This window comes from Helianthus annuus, chromosome 17 (genome assembly GCF_002127325.2).
Source record: "Helianthus annuus cultivar XRQ/B chromosome 17, HanXRQr2.0-SUNRISE, whole genome shotgun sequence".
In the NCBI taxonomy this organism is placed as follows: Eukaryota; Viridiplantae; Streptophyta; class Magnoliopsida; order Asterales; family Asteraceae; genus Helianthus; species Helianthus annuus.
The window spans coordinates 163341333-163358213 of record NC_035449.2 but is presented as its reverse complement, the minus strand read 5'-3'; the positions used below and the strand labels follow the sequence as shown (position 1 = coordinate 163358213).

General features: G+C 38.0%; 2 protein-coding genes and 1 long non-coding RNA gene across 3 annotated transcripts; all 3 read left to right on the top strand.

Moving 5' to 3' along the window:
* Positions 1-487: 487 nt before the first annotated feature.
* LOC110925734 (FBD-associated F-box protein At4g10400) lies at positions 488-2413 on the top strand. The gene is made up of 4 exons (XM_022169594.2): positions 488-560; positions 762-1627; positions 1749-1880; positions 1995-2413. Exons 2-4 carry the CDS (start codon positions 773-775, stop codon positions 2253-2255), a joined length of 1248 nt encoding a protein of 415 aa, XP_022025286.1. The 5' UTR covers positions 488-560; positions 762-772; the 3' UTR covers positions 2256-2413.
* Positions 2414-9024: 6611 nt separating this feature from the next.
* On the top strand, positions 9025-9963 carry LOC110925159 (uncharacterized mitochondrial protein AtMg00810-like). Its single transcript, XM_022169127.1, has one exon. The coding sequence runs from the start codon at positions 9025-9027 to the stop codon at positions 9961-9963; it is 939 nt and encodes a 312-aa protein (XP_022024819.1).
* A 3924-nt stretch (positions 9964-13887) lies between these two features.
* Positions 13888-14199, top strand: LOC110926091. Its single transcript, XR_002584973.2, has 2 exons — positions 13888-14071; positions 14145-14199. It is a non-coding gene; the product is annotated as an uncharacterized LOC110926091 (long non-coding RNA).
* The last annotated feature ends 2682 nt before the right edge of the window (positions 14200-16881 follow it).

Genomic DNA, 16881 nt, shown 5'->3' with positions numbered 1-16881 from the left:
CAAGATTTTGAAAGGTTAAGGACACCGCCTGTAAACTTTTGGCCAAAAGGACAGCGTCTGCAATTTGATGTAAACATAAAGGACAAAACTTGTAATTTACTCTATAATTTAAATATTTATTACTAACTATTTTACTCTTTTATTCAACCGTGTTACACGAGGTTATAACCTATTATATAATAAATGTAATTCTAGAGAGCTTAGTTTTCTATCACTCTATAAAGATGTTTGAGATTGAGTTTAAAAATTACTTATTATTTTTATAAATTTATTAGAATCAATAAGTTATTAAAAAAGTCTCAAATTCAAATATATATATATATATATATATATATATATATATATATATATATATATATATATATATATATATATATATCCTTGTTTTTCTTTTCTTTTCTTTTCTTTTTTTTTCTTTTTTTTTTGTTTTTTTGTTTTTTTTGTTTTGTTTTTTTTTTTTTTTTTGAATGATGATGATTATTGATTTGTATCCCCTTACCATTCTGCCATCGGGCTTTGAGGCTTTGGAGCTTATGGGTGGTTGCGATTCCCAATTTAACGTAAGCGATTCCTTTTTTGCAGTTGAATTAATCTGGTTTTCATCTTTAAATCTACTGGTGGGGTGGTGTGGTGAGAGTGTTTTCAGTTTGTATTTTGTTTGTAGCCCTAGCTAATTTACCTTTAAACATGCGCCCCTGTGTTTTTTTCCCAACTTAGGTTTTGAGATTATTAATTTTGAAGTTTTGGGTTTGAATCTTTAGGAAGCTAAACAATGAGTTCCAAGAAAGTAGACAGGCTTACTAGGTTGCCTGAAGAGATTCGTTCACACATACTCTCTCTAATGCCTACCAAATTTGCTGTTCAAACTAGCATTTTATCCAAGAGATGGAGGTATAGCTGGATGTTTGTCACAAACCTTGACTTTGAATTTATACCCGCCATCCATGGTTTAAATAGCTTCCTAGAATCTGTGGATCTTGTAATGGAGTTATGCAAAACGTCTCAGCTTCAATCATTTCGGTTAGACTTTCCTGGTTGGCGTCTTCCAAACTCAAGAGTATCAAATTGGATTGACAAGGCAGTGAGGTTAAACGTTTGTGAGCTTGACATAGAGGTTATCGAGCAGGTTGAGTTGCCGTTAAGCCTTTTTACTTGCAAGACACTCACAAAATTAAGATTAAAAACCGCCTTTCGGGAGTGTCCATGTCGGGTCAATCTTCCATGTCTAAAAACCCTTGCCATCTTTGTTTATAAAAATCCTTTTCTCAATGCCTTTAAACTCATTGCTGGTTGCCCGGTGCTTGAAAGTTTATATTTGAAAGTATCATTTTACGATGGTGTCGAAGATTACATATTTCGTATTCCTACTCTAAAACGACTGAAGCTCACATTTCTATGTTCACCAGTTGTCAACAAAGTTGTTTTAGACGTCCCTAATCTTGAATATCTATTCGTTGGTGGAACACCATGCTCAATATTTGTAATGAAAAATGTATCGTCTCTTGTTGAGGCATCTATTTCGTTATATGACTTTACATATGACCATCTACAAAAATTAACATTTGAGCATCTGTGGGCTGAGCTTCTAAAGGGAGTAAGTGGAGTTAAATCACTTTCAATTAAAAGAGTAAGTATCTTTTTTTATTGACTTCAATGTTCAAATTATAAATTGTTATTTGTTAATTAATGCGAATGATATGATTGTTCTTTTCATGCACCAACTGTAACTTTATTATTCTTTGTTGAAGATGTCATCTACTTTACATCTGCCTACATTTCTGAATATGAAGCACTTGGAGTTGAAAAGTTTTTGGCCTTCTCGACGAATCCTGCAATTTCTGGAAAATTCTCCTGAGCTAAAACATCTTTATATTGACAAGGTACTTGATTTTTTAAGCTTTATTGATTTTTTCTTTGCACTCCCTAACTTCTACTGCATGGATATGATATAATATTAAAAAGGTGTCTTATCTTGTTTGTGTTTAAAACAAAAGCTTGAAGGTTCTTGTTGGATTGAACCAAAGTTGGTTCCCGCTTGTATGCCAACAAACCTTACAACCATCAAGTTTTCAGTTTACAAGTGGTCGAAATGTGATATACCGTTTCTGAAATACACGCTAGGGAATGCAGAGGTGTTAAAGACAGTAACGATCACTTGGGAAGACTCAAGAGTCGAAGAAGAATCCGAATTGTGTGCAGAGTTGCTTAAGCTTTCAAGGGCTTCCAGATACTGTGAGATCCATTTTCTGAAATGAACGTCATATGTACTTTGCAATCTAGAAATTCTCTTTTGTTCATGTGGCATGCGATGACTACACTTGAGACAATCATGGTTTATTATATAGAAAACAATGTGATGACTGGTTTTTGGATCTCTTCAAGGGTTTTTTTTTTTATTTTCCTGTCTATATGGTGTTTTTTATGCATAATCCATTTCCATTTCCAAGAACAGAACAGATGCATGTTCATGTAACCTTTTTGTTACCTGCAATTTGAGAAATAACAACTGATTTTAATTCACTTTAATACTTACAACTGAGGTTTTCACTTTTGAGGGTTTATCATTGAGGTTATGACGATGCTGGCAAATACATAAATTTTCAATGTGGGTCAATCAAAGTGGGTCTGGTCAAAAAACAACAAATGATGATAGAATATCATTAAACCGTCAAATATAACTCAATGTTGAGTTTGTTTCTTTGTACTCCGAATCTTGAGTTAACTAGTTACTAGTTGTAACTTGGTTGTGAAATAAAACCTGTGAGATTTACGAAATGCTCATCAAATCATTTGAAGCGATATCTTATAAGTGAATCTGTTTGCTAACTTGCTTCGTGTTAATTTATCATATACTTTGACTGCTGTGCATATGAGCTTCAACATAAGTTCACTCAAGTACAACCAAAATATGCTGCAATTTTATCTTTACATTTGTGGTATGTTACTTTACTCTGCTTCAACTAAAATAATTTTCATTGAATTTGGAGACCAGAGCTGGTGACCGAAGAGGGGAGGAGGCAACTTTTAATTGTTTATCTTTTATTTACTAACAAAGAGATCATCATGTGTACCTATGAAAGAAAAGTGACAATCAAAAGTAATTTAGTTCACAGTAAAAAATAAAAAATAGAGAGTGGCTTTGAAAGGGTGATCATTCGGGAGTTTTTGCTGTTCAGTCGGTCAAATCCTTGCTGGATCAGAGTTATGATTCGAGCCGATTGATGTAAGTGGACTCCCATATTTATTTGGAGAGCAGTTATGGAGATAATCCCTTAGAGGGTGGCTCTTGATAAGTCAAATAATAAGTGGAGTCCCTTATATATCAGCACCTGGGTTTCGGCTCCCCATTTAGCTATGTTTTCGGTTAAGGGTGTGGTGGAATGGCACAATTTCAGTGGCTTTGGCACTCGGGAGAAGGCAGCTATATATGCAGGGGATTGTGATTATCACTTGTTGGTGGATTTATAAGGCTAGGAAGTCTAAAGTCCATGAAGGAAAAGAGAGAACGATTGAAGATATTATTGACAATTTGAAGACACTCGTACACTAATAGAACTAAGTATAAATCTTTAGAGTGGTCCAAGTGATGTAAATTTCTTCTTGTATAGTTTGTGCTTTGGTGCTACTCTCTCATTTTTTTTTTTTTTTTTTTTTTTTTTTTTAAACAAAATTCATCTTTCAAAAGAAAAATTACAAGTTTACAACATTACGAGACCGAAGTATAGAGGAGAAATACGGTTGCGTACAACTGTGGTATTTTACTTTACTCTTAGCTTCAATCTCTTCAAGAGTGTGTTCTCCTTAAAAATTCATGACTTGTTTGGTTGCTTCGGTCTCTCATGTGTCACTACGTCAAAAACGGGCTACGACCACACTAAAAAAGTGTGACTATATGCCTTTCGCCACACGAATTTTTTTCAACTCAAGTGTGACCAAAGGTCCAGTCATCATAGGTATTATATGGCCACATTCACTTTTTAGTAGCCGTTGCAACTTAAAAGTGTGGCTAAAGGGTACTAAAAATTTCTTGCTGGGAGCAAGCTTAAGTGTGGCTAAATGGTAGCAATGGTCACTTTAATGTACTTTAAGTGTGACTGGTTCTATTATATGGTCACATAAATTTAGTAAAAAGTCTATTTTAGCCACATTAGTTAAAAAAAGTGTGGCAAAAAGGGTTGTAATCAAGCACTGTGTTTATTAAGTGTGGCTAAATTGTAGCAACGGCCACATGAATTTACTATAAGTGTCGTCGATTGTATTATATAGTCACATGAATTTATTATAAGTGTGGCTAAAAACTTTTGTTAGACACATAAAACATTTTTGTAATTGTAAGTGTGGTTATTGTATAACCTTTGGTCACACAAATTTGTTTCCCATGACATTTGGTATCATTTCGTCACATAAACAAAAAACAAAGTATGTTGTGACTAATGGTTATTTATAGCCACATTAAATTTTGTAATTGTAAGTGTGGCTATTGTATAACCTTTGGCCACACAAATTTGTTTTCCCATAACATTTGGTATCATTTTGTCACATAAACAAAAACAAAGTACGTATGTTGTGACTAATGGTTATTATAGCCACATTAAAGTTTGTAATTTTAAGTGTGGCTATTTTTTAATATTTTGTCACACATAACTTTTTTCCCATGACGTTTGGCATCATTCTGTCATACAAAAAAGAAACAAAGTGACTATGTTGTGGCTAACGATTATTTATAGCCACGCAAAATTTTTAAATTCTAAGTGTGACTATTGTCCAACCTTTAGCCACACATATTTGTTGCAGTTCTATGTGGCCATTTTTGCGTAATTATCAATTTTATTTTCATTTTTTTTGTAAAATTAAAATAGGAGTAAAGTAGTAAACATGAACAAACCTAAAAACAAAACTAATGATATTAATAATAATAATAATAATAATAATAATAAACCAAAATCCATACATAAGCTTTAAATTTAAATAATGTATTACATAAACTTTTGATCAAAAGCTATCTACAAATAATGCAACTACTACTTCATGTGGATCCCTCTCAAAGTCTTCAATAGCCATTTAGAAGAAAACATATGCCTTGGTTGTCCAGGTCCATCTCTTATCCCCATATTATTGGCCATTTAGAAGAAAACATATGCCTTGGTTGTCCAGGTCCATCTCTTATCCCCATATTATTGTTGTGTTGGTGCTGAGATAAAACCTTCATCCTTTGCTCCTTCATGTTTACAAATAATGAATCTAAAGTCTATCATAAAGTCTTCACCAATCCACATAAAGTCTTCTTTTACACTAAACGGATAAATATAGTACCATGAAAGTAAAGCCTCCTCCATTTGAAGCCTTATTTCGAACGGGTCAAGCCACATCCCTTCACAACACATAACCAGCTTGCACACCTAACATCATGGAACATAATCCTGTATTTACAATGATAGAATAAATGAAATCTCAATAGATTGTTCTTTTTCTCTCTTAAAAACATATTTGTGAACAAAAATTTGTTTGATGAACTACACTCAAAATCATGTGGAATAAATGTGCATTGTTAGACTAAATTGTTTAGATAGACAAGATTATTATTATTGAGGGTACTAAACTGTAATTAGTTTATCTATATATAAGGCCTTGTATTCTCTATTCATAATCAATAAAAACCAATTACAATTACAACCAAATATACGCTTTGATTTGGTATCAGAGCTAGTCCATCCTAACCCTAATATACAAACCCTAGATGCCGTCACTGTTCACCAGTACTGTTCACATTTACTGTTGCCGTCACTGTTCACTGGTACTGTTCACGTTTACTGTTCACAGTTTTTTTTTCCGGCTGCAGCTTTTTTTATCAATCAACCCTAACTGATTCCTATGGCTTCCATTACACTCTTTACAAATCAAGAAAAGGCTACCCACAACTCTCACAAATTCAGTTTCACTCTAAAACCTACAAACTATGGCTATTGGAAACAGATAGTCGAACCCTTTCTTGCCTCGCATAACCTTTTCGCTTATGTGGATGGTACCATCCCATGCCCGTCACAGAATGTAACAACTGGAACTACCACTACTGTCAACCCTAGCTATGCTCCATGGATTGCTAATGATGCTCATGTACGTATGCTTATTATCAACACAGTCTCTGAAGAATCTTTTCAGCATGTTCAAGGTCAAACTTATCGTGAGGTATGGTTATCACTAGAACGTGCTTATGCACCTGTTTCTTCCTCTCATGAATTTACCCTCAAAAGTCAGTTACTGAGAATCATCATGAAAGGTGATGAAAAACCAGCCAACTACTTGGCACGGGCCCAAGAGTATGCTACTGCTCTAGCCAACATAGGTGAACTAATGAAGGACAAAGACCTAGTCATGTTAACTGTTACAGGGCTCCGTGAAGAATACAATGGCCTCAAGGCTAATTTATTGGCTCGTTCCCCTCCTGTTACTTTTAACGAGCTCCATGGGTTACTAAGTGACCATGATTTTATGATCACAAAGATCTTGGATGCAAATCAGCAGGTCCCACATGCTCTTTTTGCGGCTGCCACACCAGCACAGCAGCCCCTTACGGCTGCTGTCACACCCACTTAGCAGCCCAATATTGATACCATACAGCAGCAACTTCATACCCTTCAACTCATGGCCTCTCAGTTGGGTTATCAGCTCAATCCTGCACCTTTAGTACAACCACAGGCTTACTTTGGGTCTCGGTCATTTAACAGCAATTGTGGCAACTGTGGCTATCGCGGTCCTTCGCGTGGTAACTGCCGTGCTAACCCAAATAACCGCAATCGGGATACTAGTGGCACACCTCAATTTTATTGGGCTTCAACCCAAAACATTGTTTATGGCCACTGTAACCGTTGTGGCATTGGTCATCTCCCGTCTCAGTGCCCTAATCAGCCCAATCAGTCACGTGCAGCGCCACATGTATTATGTTACTTCCTTAGATGATGGCTCACAATCAAGACTTACTTGGAAGCCCGATACTGGAGCTAATGGACATGCTACCCCAGACTTATCTGGCATTGACAACCCTGAAGCCTACTTTGGTAATGATTCTTTACTTATTGGTGACGGTAACCCACTACCCATTTTTCACATTGGATCCTCAACCATTTTCTCACCTAACAAAACCTTTAAATTATCCGATATACTTCATGTTCCTGAACTAAAACAAAATCTTTTGTCTGTTCAAAAATTTTGTGTTGATAATGATGTTTTCTTTGAATTTCACTCATCTTATTTTGTTGTGAAGGACGAGTCTACACGCACTACCCTCCTAACGGGTCCCAGTGAACAGGGCTTGTACTCCATTCGTCTGCCACAGCTCAAGTCTATTCCCAAGGTGGCATTCACTATTGTCAATTGCAAAGGATCTTCCACCACTTGGCATCAACGTTTAGGACATCCTCATGCTCAAGTTTTTCGTTCCATTGTTTCACGTTTTTCTTTACCCATTTCGGACAAGTTTTCTAATAATTTATGTACTTCGTGTCAATTAGGCAAGTCTTCCAAATTATCTTTGTCAGACTCAACTTTTCGGAGTACCAATTTTTAGACCTTGTTTATTGTGATGTTTGGAGGCCTTCGCCCGATTTATCATTTGATGGTTGTCGTTTCTTTTTATTACGTGTAGATCATCATTCTAGATATATGTGGTTTTATCCATTAGTTCAAAAATCAGATGTCTACAACGTGCTAACAAACTTTATTAAATTGGCAGAACGACAATTTAACACCAAACTAAAAAGTATACAATCTGATTGGGGAGGGGAGTTTCGTCCTCTTACGTCCTTTTGCACTAGTCTTGGTATCATTCATCGACGCTCTTGCCCTCACACAAGTGAGCAAAATGGGATTGTCGAGCGTCGTCATCGCCATGTTGTGGAAACTGGACTTACTGTTCTTGCACATTCCAGTCTTCCCCAACGTTTCTGGCAATTTGCCTTTGAAACAGCCGTTTACTTAATTAACCGTCTTCCCTCTCGTGTCTCCTCCAACAAATCTCCGTATGAACATGTTTTTAAACGGAAACCTGATTACTCCTTTCTTCGTGTTTTCGGATGCCAATGTTTTCCTTATCTCCGTCCGTACAATCGTCATAAGATTGAATTTCGATCCACCCCGTGTGTCTTTCTTAGCTACAGCCCTGTTCACCATGGCTACCAATGCTTTGACCCATCCACCGAACGACTCTACATTGCCCGACATGTTCGCTTCAATGAACACATCTTTCCATACCACACACCCATACATACCCAATCCTCACCACAGCCCGAACCAACGTGTGTATCCATCTTTCCTGAACCACCACCCGGTTTTCCAACCGAACCAATCCCACCCCACCACCCTCCATGGATCCATTACCAACCGCCACCATCTCACCTGAAACTGCAACCACTTCACCACCCATTAACTCGTCTCCCGGACCCTCAACCGAACCCACCATGCACGCGGCCCAATCAATCCCAACCCCTAGACCACGGCCTCCCAACCTACGTCCCCATCCCAAGCCACCCACTCGCTATGATCCCGCTGCCTACACTGCCACCACCACCCCCACCTTACCCATTGAGCCCACCTCTTTTACCGTTGCTAAAAAGTCTATAGAATGGCGCCAAGCCATGGCTGACGAGTTGGATGCGCTACATAGGAATGGGACATGGACATTAGTTCCCCCTGCCCCTCATACTAACGTCGTTGATTGTAAATGGGTTTACAGGTTGAAAACGGATCAAAATGGAAAGATTAGCAGGTACAAGGCACGACTTGTGGCAAAAGGATTTCACCAGCAACATGGGGTCGATTATCATGAGACTTTCAGCCCAGTAATCAAACCTGCTACTATTAGGACTATCTTATCACTTGCTGTTACAAATAAGTGGTCTCTCAGACAGTTAGATGTCCAAAACGCCTCCTGGCTTCGTTGATCAAAGCAGGCCAGATCATGTGTGTTTATTACACAAGTCCTTATATGGGCTCAAGCAAGCCCCTCGTGCCTGGTTTACAAAATTGTCAATGGCTCTTCTTCAGTTGGGCTTTCACGGGTCCAAAACTGACCCGTCCCTATTCATTCTCAATTCAAGTGGCACGCTTGTCTATCTTCTTGTGTATGTAGACGACATTATCATTACAGGTAATCACTCTAGGGCTGTTAATGATGTTATTAAAGATCTCAGCTCTATGTTTGCACTCAAAGATTTGGGCCAGTTACATTATTTCTTGGGCATTGAAGTGGTGCATCATGGTTCTGATCTGGTTCTGTCTCAACGTAAATATATTCTTGATATTCTTCACCGAGCAGGTCTTGTAGACTGCAAACCCGTATCATCCCCTATGAGTACCTCTCATGTCTTCTTACCTGATGATAGTCCTTTACTTGATGATCCTTCCAGATACAGGCAGACGATAGGTGCTCTTCAATATGCAACCTTAACTCGCCCGGACATTGCCTTTGCAGTTAATAAGGTGTGCCAATTTATGCATGCTCCTACCGAGAATCATTGGGCTGGTGTGAAGTGCATATTGCGTTATCTGAAGGGCACGAGTCATTTTGGCCTACTATTTCGTCACAACACAGGGTCCAGGCTACAAGCCTTTTCTGACTCCCATTGGGCTACTAATATTCGGGCATTCTCGGATTCTGACTGGGCTGGTTGCCCTCTTGATCGTCGATCCACGGGGGGATATGCTATCTATCTGGGTTCCAACCTTATTTCTTGGTCTGCTCGCAAACAACGAACTGTCTCTCGATCTTCAACAGAATCCGAATATAAGGCTATTGCTGATACTGTCGCAGAACTGATCTGGTTAAAATCTCTACTTCATGAACTCGGTCTAGTTAGCAAGGCACCAACGCTTTGGTGTGATAATCTTGGTGCAACCTATCTCTCTGCCAATCCAGTGTTTCATGCCCGCACAAAGCATGTTCGAAGTAGATTACCACTTTGTTCCTGAACAAGTTATTCAAAAAAAGTTGAATGTCAAGTTTATCTAGACTGATGATCAAATTGCTGATGTGTTTACAAAGCCCTTATCTTCACAAAGATTTGAGTTTCTACGGTCCAAGTTGCAGGTCGTTCCCCGCCCTCAACTTGCGGGGGAATGTTAGACTAAATTGTTTAGATAGACAAGATTATTATTATTATTGAGGGTACTAAACTGTAATTAGTTTATCTATATATAGGGCCTTGTATTCTCTATTCATAATCAATAAAAACCAATTACAATTACAACCAAATATACGCTTTGATTTGCATTATTACTAATGTTCCCTAAAACAATAACTACACCAAATAAACACTTTGCTCTTTTTTGGATTTTTTTACTTTTATTTAGGTGCAAAATAGGAAATCTAATATCATTATCACAAGCTACTCTGTTACTATTGAAGGTATTCAAAACACTAGAAAAAGATGAAACCTGTGCTTCGGGGCAAATGTATCCAACAAACATATCCATGGGAACCACCTGAAAATTTCCCATCAGTTAACAATGCAACTTCCTGCAAAATCCAACAAATTTGTTGCAACTGTAATTATAAATTTATGACAATAAAATCCAAATGTGTGATTAAAAGTTGTAATTAAAATCTAACTGAATCATAGCAAGCAATGAATTAAATAAGTTTTACGAAACGTAGCATGTAACTTGCGAATCGCGAATATTGCCTATCAATTTATGAGTTAGACTAAATTAAATAAGATATAATTACAAGACTAATAGAACATCTTACCTGTTAATAAAACTCCAGCAGATATTATCCACATAATGCCTAAAAGTTTAAAACTTGGAGATTCCAACCTAAACAATATAAAGATATTTATGCGCAGAAATCAACATCTATTTTAATGTATATGGCATTAACTTACAACTAAATATGGAACTACGGTATCTTTTGGTATGAATTAACAGTTCTACAAATGTGTAAAAAGAGTTGTTTTTTTGGAGTAAAATGCCATTTTCGTCGGTGAGGTTTGGCCACTTTTGCGATTTTGGTCCAAATGTTTGTTTTTTCGCATCTGGATCCAAAGAGTTTGAAATCTTGTCATTTTCATCCGACTCGTTAACTCCATCCATTTTTCTCTGTTAAATGAGGAGCACGTCCGTCTTTTTAGACACTTTTTTATTAAAATAAAAAACACTACAAGAAAAAAGATCCACCTCTGTTGACTTTATCCCCACCCCATCGACACCCAAATAGGTAAAAAAAAAACGAAAGTACCCTTGACTTAACTTTAAAAAATGAATGGAGTTAACGAGTTGGATGAAAATGCCAAGATTTTAAACCTTTTGGTTCCAGAGGCGAAAAAACAAACCTTTGGACGAAAGTTGCAAAGTAGCCAAACCTCAGAGACGAAAATGTCATTTAACTCTTTTCTTTAAATCCGGCCCAGCCACTGATCTTGTTAGCCGGTTCAACAACCAGTCTGGCCCATAAATGGATGGCCCAAATGAAGGCAATTCAAGAATACTCAACCGGATTAGTTATGTAGGCGGTTTCCGGTCTGGTTCTGAGAACTGTGCTTTCAAGATTTACAAATAATATTTACCTGAATGTAAAAGCAAATATTAGGAGAAATATAGGAGCAACAGATTGACACTGCAGAACTGTGCTTTCAAGATTTATGAATAATATTTTCCGGTCTGGTTCTGAGAACTGTGCTTTCAAGATTTATTAGATTTCAAAATTATTTATCCTGAAATTAAACACTAAATATCGAGTATATCCGTTAGTTTTTTTAAAAATATAATTTTTTATTAGATTCATTCAACTCGTCTAATAAACGAGACTTTAAAATTTTTAAAGATATAATATTTTTATTATTTACTATACAAAATTACATTTATCCAACTCATGTAATACACTGGGTTTTTTAAAATATAACTTTTTTATTATGCGGTGCTTTAATGGTATGATTCATTTTTCTTAAGTTATTGTATGAAAATGAAATTGCTTTCATTGAAGGCCCATATGAGGGAACCAAGAATTTTATGTGATGTGCACACCAACTGTTTGTAAAAATGCTTTAAGTGCTTCAGCTGTGTGCCTCTCTTTTATGTGATGTGCAACCAATGTCGTGACCTGAAGTGTTTCTTTCTATCCCAAAAGTGAGATGCTTTGCTATATTACCCTATTTTTGAACAAACTTAGTGTTACATTTAAGTGTTTAATTTATGGATATTATTGGATTAGGGTTAGGGTTTCATATGCACTAGTTGAATTGATTGATTGAGTTTTATATAACTGGTGGCCTCATAGAGCAAATGAGAATATCATTATCATGATGAGTGTGATAACTGATAAGGAACTTGTTTGGTCATGGATTCTTCGGATAAGTTAAGTAATAAGTAACTGAATAATTTGAATAATTATGTAATCTGATTGGTAATTTGAATAATCGGATCCCTCGACAGTCAGAGGCTAATGTGTCAAGGGACTTTTGGATGCCCGATCAAAGTTGCAGGGTATGCTACGAGTGTGATTCGCAGTTCACTTTGTTTAACCGAATACACCATTGCCAACGTTGCGGTCCAGTTTTCTGCTCCAAGTGTACGCATAACTGGCGTTTAAATAACATTCGTTAATGCGCAGTCAAACTGGAGTTCAAATAACCTTCGTTGCGGATCATGGCGTTCAGGATTCCAATCAGGATCTTAGTACGTCACCGTCAGCTGCTAATCCTTAACCCCAAATCTGATAAAGTTGATTGAAACTTGACTGTATTGAAGATATCATAGGCAATTATTATTAAATTTAGTTTACAATTCTGCTAGAACAAAAAAAAGGTTTAGATTTTCATGTGCCAGCATCAATAGCATCAATAAAGACAAAAAATAACTTATAAAGAAAGTTTAATCTGTGTATTTAGATTCTCTCTAAATTCTGAATACATGTGTTGGAAACAAGTAAACAATGGGGCGCGTGTTGGGTTCCCACCGCCCATAAAAGACAATAACGAGGTGGAGGCATTGCTGAAAAATAACGAGAAGAAGCCTCATGTAATTTGTGTACCACATCCAGCACAAAGCTACATCAAGGGTATGCTGAAACTAGCAAAGCTATTGCACCACAATGGCATTCAAATAACCTTTGTTAATGCACAGTCAAACCACTATCGCCTCTTTAAGTCTACTGATCCCAATGGTGATGCTGGTTTTCAGTTTAAAACGGTTCCGGATGGCCTCCCTACTACAGGTGATGTAAGTGAGCATGGACAAAACGAAACATTGCATCATGTATGTCGGTATCTTCACATCAATTTCTTGGATTGTTGTGAGGATCTCAAGGGTTGATTTCCATTGAATAAAAGCATGATACATATTACAATGTATGGACACTAAAATTACACCCGCAATCGATCTGTTCGTATAATCAGTCTGCGGTAATGGAAGCGAATTTGGATGAACAGAACGAACTTGCATCGAGGAGCAATGAATTACTGTTCGATGTAGCCGTTCAATCTCCAACCCACTATGGATGTTACGTGAACAGGTTTCCTTTTTCTTCTTCTTGTTATTAGTTATCACCTAATGACTATGTATTATAAATTGGGTCTACATATTCACACACCTTATTCCCTATTTCCACACCTTTCTAGACGCCTCGTATAGCCCGTATAGGGTTGCTTTTCCCGACCAGCTTCTGCACCTCGTACAACGTCACATCAGTCACATCAGACGGGGAGTCTAGCCCTGTACGAGGGGTCAATACGAGGGTACTTAGACGCCTCGTATAGACCTATACGAGGCGTCTTGCTGACCGATTTGACTATGATGAGACTATGCCTGACATGACTTAAAGGCATACGGGGAGTAAAGACCTATACGAGGCGTCTTTAGCTCACATAAAATGCAACCTACAGTGCATTCTTGGTCCACACCCGAGCATTCAACAAACACTCACATTCACACATTCTGTTTCTTCTTGTATTTATTCGAAAGACTCTTGTTGTTTGTATTTGCGTTCTTATCATCCCGGAGTGTTGAAATGTCATCATATTGGGACGGCAACTATATCTTCGGGCAGTATTCTAGCGAAAAGTGGGGGCACGAAAGCGTTCCGGTAACAGTTATTAGCTTAAATGTTTTAATTACTTGTTGTTTTAGTTTATTATTTACTAATGATAATTTTGGAGGACTCTGGCGTTCCCGATTCTAATGAGCAAGAGGAGGTTGTGTCTAGTATACAAGGAAAACAAAACAGCCCGTTTCTAGATTTGAATAAGCATCCTCCTGTTGATGAAACAGCCCCTGTAGATGACTCATACCATGCTAGTGGATACGGAGGAAACGGCGGATACGGAGGAGACGGCGGATACGGAGGAGACGGTGGATACGGAGGAGACGGTGGATACGGAGGAAACGGTGGATACGGAGGAGACGGTGGATACCGAGGAGATGGTGGATACGGAGGAGGCGGTGGATACGGAGGAGACGGTGGATACGGAGGAGACGGTGGATACCGAGGAGATGGTGGATACGGAGGAGACAGTGGATATGGAGGAGACCGTGGATACGGAGGAGAAGGTGGATACGGAGGAGATAGTGGATATGGTGGATACGGTGGATACAGTGGATACGGGGGATACGGAGGAGACGGTGATCACCAGCAATTCATTTCCCCGGGCACTCCTTACGTTCATCAAAACAATTCGGACGTTGGAGGATATGGTGGTTATGGTGGATATGGTAGATATGGTAGATATGGTGGTGAAGCACCTCCCATTCTGGACAGTCCGTACTTAAAAAAGCAGGTATAAATTACTATTTTATTATTAATATTTTATTATTATTATTATTATTATTATTATTATTAATATTATTATTATTTTATTATTATTATTATTATTATTATTATTATTATTATTGTTATTATTATTATTATTATCATTATTAATATTGTTGATGTTACAGGTTTTCAACTCCTTAGATGAACTAAAGAAACGGATACAAGAAATAGCAAACGCGGATGGTTTCGTTATTGTCACCCGTCGATCAAAGAAAATCGGGGGAAGAACCGGGAGGGTATGGCTTGAATGTGATCGTGGTGGTTAGCACCAGAGTACAGCAACACTTAGAAAAGCTGGAAGCAAAAAAACCAGTTGCCCGTTTTACCTGCTGGCTGTCCGAAACCACCCGTATGAAACCTGGGAGATAAAAGACGGAACAATTGAACATAACCACGAACTTTGTGAGGACCTGTCGGCCCACGCGTTTGTGCGAAGGTTTACTCCAAGCGAAATGAAACTGATCGAGCAGCTGGCAGCTCAAAACATGGAGCCGCGCAAAATATTTCAAACGATAAGGAAGCAGGACCCCGACAGGTTTCATGTTCAGAAAGACGTTCAAAACGTTGTAGCGAAGATTAGAGCCGAACAAAGACAAGACATCTTTTGGCGGAAACTTAACTTCCAAAGTTGTAAATTGATAGACGACTCCGTTGACGTGGTCGAAGAGCTAGATATTGTTAGACAACAATTAGAGTCGCACCCCCCAGCTCAGCAAAAAAGCCTGATGTCAAAGATTAAAGCGGTGTTGACTCCAACGAAATCTACCAAGAAACCACCGGTTGTCCAACAAAATACTCGTGGCCGACCAACAACAAAGCAGGTACAAGAAAGGTTGGACGAGGCCTCTCGTATAGATGAAGAATTGAGGAGAAGCTCCTTCGATGATGCAAACACGTGCTTTGAAGGTTCACGACAAAGTAAGTACGATAAACCTCGCCACAACTCGTACGTTCCGTCTCAGGCCTCTCAACAATCGGTTATAAGGTCCCAAAAACCCAAAGCGAGCCTAAGCCGTTCAAAGAGTTCTAAGAAGAAAGAGACACGAGATGATCACGGTTTTCCTTTAATCATTGGGGACGAGTACGCGGGAATCATCGAACGGTTTAAGTCTGCCATTCCGCCAGTGTTCCATCCGTACGTCTCGTGCATACGAGATGTGATGCCGGACGGTCATTGTGGGTTTCGGTCTGTGGCTGTGGGCTTAGGGATGGATCAGAGTTCATGGGGGCTTATTCGAAGGGACCTTGTCCAAGAAATGGATCAGAACGAATCGATCTGGTTCCCAATATTTGAAGCATGGGCTGAAGGTTATTTTAACACGCATCGTCAGGGCCTAATTTGGGATTCAGTGGCCGGTTGTGGGGAGAATCACTGGATGGACTTCCCCTTTGCAGGACTTCTTATTGCACAAACGTACGGTATCGGGGTGCACCTGTTAACGACAACCATGGGTGCGAGTTCCACTTACTTCCCAATACTAAGTCCTCCGGCTAATGAACAACCATTATTCATAACGCTTACACATGTTAACGAGAACCACTTCATACATGTTAAGCTGGAAGGGGATTATCCTATGCCACCAGCACACGGGTTATGGTTGACCCACCGAAGACCCCATACAGAACAATGGGAAGATATGTACTTGCCACGTCTAGAATGGTATACATCGATAATGAATCCTCCGCCAAGATCAAACCGTAGTCTTAATTACATAGATAGTTATACGGAAGAATGATTTTTGTAATTAATAGATTTTTTTGTAATTAATAGTATTTTTTTGTAATTAATAGTATTTTTTTGTAATTAATAGTATTTTTTTGTAATTAATAGTATTTTTTGTAATTAATAGTATTTTTTTTTGTAATTAATAGTATTTTTCTATAATTTTCTACAAATTCTATAATTTTTATTATAATTTCTATCATTATTCTATAATTAGAATTCATTAAAAAAGGTTAATAAAATTTTAATAAAAAAATACAAGTATACGACTCGTATAGAGCTAGACGGGTCGTATATAGTTGACCAAAAGACCATTTAGCCCCTGATATGCCCCCAATCTAGGCTTATTTCAGGGGCTAAA

Excerpts from the sequence above, each read along its gene's own strand:
- LOC110925734 (XM_022169594.2), top strand. The coding sequence starts at position 773 with ATGAGTTCCAAGAAAGTAGACAGGCTTACTAGGTTGCCTGAAGAGATT. Across the intron at positions 1,628-1,748 it reads AATCACTTTCAATTAAAAGA|ATGTCATCTACTTTACATCT; the intron begins GTAAGTATCTTT and ends TCTTTGTTGAAG. Across the intron at positions 1,881-1,994 it reads AACATCTTTATATTGACAAG|CTTGAAGGTTCTTGTTGGAT; the intron begins GTACTTGATTTT and ends TTAAAACAAAAG.
- LOC110925159 (XM_022169127.1), top strand. The coding sequence starts at position 9,025 with ATGGCTCTTCTTCAGTTGGGCTTTCACGGGTCCAAAACTGACCCGTCC.